General features: G+C 35.9%; 1 protein-coding gene across 1 annotated transcript in view; it reads right to left on the bottom strand.

Moving 5' to 3' along the window:
• MYO16 (myosin XVI) overlaps positions 1-6,000 on the bottom strand; it is a 951,959-nt gene that overhangs the window by 269,080 nt on the left and 676,879 nt on the right. Inside the window, exon 24 of the mRNA XM_006894620.1 lies at positions 3,222-3,297. Coding sequence (XP_006894682.1) covers positions 3,222-3,297 — 76 coding nt within the window. The remainder of the gene's footprint in view (positions 1-3,221; positions 3,298-6,000) is intronic.

The raw sequence follows: 6,000 nt of genomic DNA, 5'->3' as shown, positions 1-6,000 counted from the left end.
TATGTGCATACATAAACATGGACTCTTTTATATATATATATATATACAAACACACATAACTATTTATCTGTCAGATTCATTTATATGCAATATAAATGTAGTACACACTTATGCATATTATAGATAACTAAATCTGCCTTGATAGAAATGCAGTCAGAATACTCCTTAGAAGCAAATGATCACTGTTTTTTTCTACAAAATGCTATTAGAAAGAGTTATTATCTGGAGAAGGACATTATCTTTAATAAAGTATAAGTTCATCAAGAGAGATGAAAATCCTCAATGAAGTGGATTGACACAGTGGGTGCAACAATGGTCTTAGCACTTCAGACATTGTAAGGATGGTAAATAATCAGGTACATATTTGTGAATGTAATATTGAAAATCCAACGCCATTGAGTCAATTCTGACTCATAGTAGCCCTCTTGTGGGTTTCCTAGGCTGAAAATCTTTATGGGAGAGGTCTTCCATTGTCTTCTGTAGAGTCTATTTGGTGATCTTTTAATTGCTACATGGCATGTAACACTCTATGCCACCAAGGCTCCTACATACACACACACATTATATATAACAACTATATATATGTAACACTCTATGCCACCAAGGCTCCTACATACACACACACATTATATATAACAACTATATATAACTATATGTAACAACTATATGTAATAATATATAACTAAACTAAACCTAACTATAACAATATCTAACTATATCTAACTCTATCTATTTCTATCTCTATCATCTATCTCTATATCTCTATCATCTATCTATCTATCTATCTATCTATCTATCATCTATCATTTTTCTGTCTTTCTATCTAGTTGTTATTATTTGTTGTTATGTGCTGTGGAACTGCCTGCAACTCATAGTGACCCTTGTACGACAGTTCTGAAGACTATCCTTTCCTAAGCCAATCTCACTGACTCTGACACACCTGCTCTCACTGCCCTAGTTATACTGTATCAATCCATCTCATCCAGGATATTCCTCTCCCACACCGTCCCTCCACCTTTCCAAGTATTATGTCTTTCTCCAAGGACCTGTCCTTCCTGGCGACATGCACAATGCATGTGAGATGACGATTCAGAAATCCTAGCCTCCAAGAAGAAACTTGGTTTTACCCTTCTCCAAGATAGGCCTATTTGTTTTCTTGGTGGCCCATGGTATATTCAAGACTCTTCTCTAGGACCACAACTCAAAAACATCGATTCTTTTTCTGTCATCCTTAGTTGTTGTCCAGCTCTCTGATGCATGGCAAGTAATTGTGAAGATCACAGCCTAGATCAGGCACACCTTAATCTCTAGATTGACATCATTGCTTCTCAATACTCTGGAGAGGTCCCTGATGGTAGATTTTCCCCGTGCAATTCATCTTTTGATTTTCTGACTGCTGGTACCAAGGTGTTGATTGTGGACCCAAGCAAGCTCCAATTGTTAACAATCTCAGTCTCTTCTCTATCTATCATGGTGCCCAGTGGTAAGAATCTTTGTTTTCTTGATTCTGAGCTTCAATCCATATTGAAGATTACAGTCCTTGGTCTTTTGCAGCAAGCGCTTCAGGTCTTTTTCAATTTCAGCAAGCAAGGGTACGTTATGTGCATAACATAGGTTGTTGATAAGTCTTCCACCAATCCTGATAAAATATCCCTCCTCATAAAGCCCAGCCTCCTGAATTATTTGTTATGCATATAGATTGAAAAGGTATGAAGACAGGATGCATACCAGATGCAATTCTTTCCTGATTTTCAAACAAGGATTCTGAAGCTTCATCTGACATATTTTGGACATGTTACAATAAAAGGCCGGTCCTTGGAGAGGACATCATGCCTGGGAGGGTAGAGGAAAAGCACAGGAGAGGAAGACCCTCAATGAAATGGATTTATTAAATCATTAGGGCAGTGGGGGATGGGGATAGGAGTGTCAGAGACAGTAAGTTCGGCCCAGGATAAAGCAGGCTTTAGGGCTCTTGTACCTAGGATCTCTCTGAGTCACAAGCAACTCAACAGCACATTACAAAAAGTAACAACAGTATTTCCTTTATACATGCACACACACTAACAGAGACTATCTCTCTCTATCTGTATATCATATCTATGATGTATTATCTAGTAATCTATTATCTATTAATCTACCTATCTATCTATCAGCAAGAAGTTGCACAGCAATCCCGAAAACACGTGGTTCGAGGCCACTAGATTCTCTGTGGAGGAAGAATGAGCTGTCATCTCCTGTGCAGTTAATTACCAGCAAAAACACACTGAAGCATCAGCTATGGGTTGATTCTGACTCCACAGTACACAGCAACAACAATATTTTATATATATATAAAATTCAACAGTATACATCATTATATATAATATAGATAATATAATTATATATAATGTACAATATCAATAACATATACAATACATATACTCTATATAGTAAGTATGTATATGTGTGTGTGTGTGTATACATACAAAAAAGAAAATATTATACATATTTATTTCTGTATCGTGCATAATAATATATACACCATAGCACTCTGGTGGCCTACTGGTAAAATCTTATACTACACTCCCAAAGGCACAAGATTCAAATCTGTAAGCTGCTTGATGGGAAAAGGATGGACAATCTTATCCCAGGTGATTTACTGTCTCTGAAAACCTGCTGGAGGGTCAGCTATGAGTAGGTTATGTATTTACGACTTAGAACAACAACAACAATATACTTAGACTAAGATTTACTAAATAGAAGAAAGATATAAATTTGTATATAAATATATAAAATTTAAAAATATAGCAAATTACATTCTTACACTTAGTTAACTTTATAATAGAAATATACATAAGAATTAAATACCATTTTTAGTTGTGTCTAGAGTCATTTTAAGCAATGAAATTTGTCTTGCTATAGTTAAATAACTTTAGAAGCGCTATTCATCTTCATTAGTCTTCACAGAAAAGCTTTTTTATATTCAAACCACTAAAGTGGTAAAGGTGCTTTACATTCATATCTGCTAAAAGCTTAGTTAAATTATGGTTTCCACAGGACTTCAAATTAAATTGTAACCAAGGTACAGTGTGCAAGATCCATTCGTTATTTTTCTGTGCATTAAGAGTAAAGAGCAATTTCCATTATTCTTTAGTTGTCAGCATATTTTATAAGAGAATGTTCAGATGGAGAAATAAGCAATATGTGACATTTTTACCAATAAGTGGGGAAGAAACACTTACTTTTCATAACAAACAGAAGATTCTGCGAAAGAGTGTCTTTATTTTTTTCAATTGCTCCAACATTTTCATACATTACCTGTAATAAAAGAAAATAGCATAATTACTCATGACTAAACATGACTGAAAAGAATTTCCTTTAAAAATTACTTTGACTCATCTGAAGATGTAAATTATTCATAAAATAAACATCTCCAAAGTTTAGAGTTCATATTACACATGAGTTCAATGTTTCTCATAAGCATCTTCTCATTTTATACAGTAAACAAGAGACAACCTTTTTCTTTTAAATTGTGCAGCTGGCCTCTCTCTGACTTGGGAGTGTAAGTGCCAATGACTCAAATTCATGTAGTTCCTTTATCTGAAGAAATCTAATCCTCCCAGGAAACCCCTTAGGATGGTTCTGAGACACCTTAAGCATGAAGTGTTTTTTTGAGGTATAGAAATTCACTTGTCTCTTAAGTAAAATCATTCTATAGGATCACCTATAAAGTTTAACTGAAGTCTTTAAAATAGAGAAAATATATAAAACCATTAATTCCAGATTATACAAAGGAAGATGTTCCTCACTTTACTTGCCAATACATTTAACATGATTTTATTGTCTGGAATTATTGATATTCCAGTAAGTGCTTTAAGACCTGCTCTTTGAAAAGAAAAATGTTTTTATTACTTCTCTCAATCCTAGCTAAATGTGAATTTGCAATGTGGTTATGAGAAGCCATACTGGCTGGCCACACATCCATTATAAAGTTGACCATTTTCAAGAACTACCTCTTGTAGAAACATCTTGGTACAAAGTGTCATGGGCAGGAAATGAGTCATAAGGTGGTTCTTTACTCTGAGGTGGACCAAGTACTGAAATAGGGGAGCTAACCAACAGCACCCCTTCATGGCTCTGGGCCAACAATGGTGTGCTTCTAACTAACAATGGGATAATACTGCTTACTAGAGAATCTAGAGAGAATGTCCTCATTGGCAACAAGAAGGAACTCTCATAGACACTGAGAAAGAGATGTGAGAAAAAAGCCATAGAAATCTGTTGGAGGAACTTCCTAAACGGCTTTCTGGTTGTATGTTTTGCTGTCACAACAACCTAAATAGCAAAAATACAAAGAAAAATAAGGATTTACTTTTATCTTCCTTCCAAGACAATATAATGGTGTCGCTGTCCGTTCGCCGGCAAACCGACAAGGACACCCTGATGGAGGCAAACACGTCAGAGATACACCACTCCGGGAGAAGATCAGAGAGTCAATGCAGCTCAATTTTATTATCCGGGCTTCAGCACACTTATATACAAGCAAGTAAACAGGAAGACAGGATAGGGTGGGCTTGCTGACGTGGGACACGCAGATTGGTTAGGACAACCTCAGCGTGCGGACCACTCCTAGCTCTGCAGATGGCAGTCGGCAGCCGTCTTCTCAGGTGGTGAGCTTTCTCTAGACGGTACAGCGGAACACAGGAGAGCTTTCTCTACCCGATATTAAAGGCCTTTGGGAGGATTGCACTTATCTGGAGCTTAGTCGATCTGCCCTGGCCAGAGGCCCTCTCTTCCTCCCCAACATTCCCCAACATATTGGTTCCCAACTTTCGTTACTATGAATGAGACTTTGTTTGCTTATTTCCTTAAACAAAAAGAAATGAAGGAAGTCATGCTGGAGTTGAGTGGATCTTACTCTTATACCTCTAAATGGTGTCTTATTAAAGGGAAGGACAGACACAGGAACAGGGTCATACACAGAGAACACAGCATGGGAGGACCTGCCTATGAGACTAGGAATAATGAGACAATTGCCAGAGAGGCAAAGAACAAGTTCTCCCTCAGAATCCTCAGAAAGATTTGATACCAACAATATCTCATTAGAAGTCCAAACCTCCATGACGGCAAGAAATTAAATTTCTATTCATTTATTAATATTATTCACTTTGCAATATTTTGTCATGATAGCACTCAGAGGTTAAAGCTGTACCCTAGACAATTCCTAGGGAACTCATACAAGGTTGCATATTTTTCCTGAAATACCTTAGTTGAAATTCCGTAATTACTAAGTCTTATCTTTTTGACAATGTTTTCAATTCTGCTTGGAGTTCTTCCTTTAGTACTATTAGTTCTGGTCATATGCTACTTCTGAAATGGCTCTGTATCAATTATTTTTGATACAGTGAAGCTACATATTCTTTCTGTCTTATTTTGATCCTTCTTTAATCAGTCACTATTTTTTTTTTACTTTCATCAAACATGAAATCAATATGCATTAATGAAAATTAGTGATTGGAATGCGAAAGTTGGAAACAAAGAAGATGGACTGGTACTTGGAAAATACGACCTTGACAACAAATGAAACTGAAAAGTGCATGATAGAATTTTATAGAATAATTTATTAATTGAAAATATCTTTTTTACAAAAATAAAAATGGCAACTATACACATGGACTTCATCTGATTAACAATGCAGGCATCATATTGATTATATCTGTGGAAAGATATTTTAATCATCAGCAGTCAAAACAAGGCCACAGGCTGCTGGTGGAACACACCATCAAGTACTCATGTGGAAGTTCAAACTGAAGCTGAAGAAAAGGAAAACAAATCCATAAGAACCAAAATACAGCCTTGAATGTATCACAATTGAATTTAAAAACCATGTTAAGAATCTATTTAACACATTGAGCATTAATGACTCAAAATTAGATGAATTGTAGGAAGGCATCAAAGACATCATCAATGAAAACAGCAAAAAATCATTACAGAGAAAAGGATTAAGAAAGACAAAAATAA

The sequence above is a fragment of the Elephantulus edwardii genome, unplaced genomic scaffold, assembly GCF_000299155.1.
Source record: "Elephantulus edwardii isolate Elephantulus edwardi_28Jun2011 unplaced genomic scaffold, EleEdw1.0 scaffold00147, whole genome shotgun sequence".
NCBI lineage: Eukaryota > Metazoa > Chordata > Mammalia > Macroscelidea > Macroscelididae > Elephantulus > Elephantulus edwardii.
The sequence above is the reverse complement of the archived record's forward strand: the minus strand, read 5'-3'. Positions and strand labels throughout refer to the sequence as shown.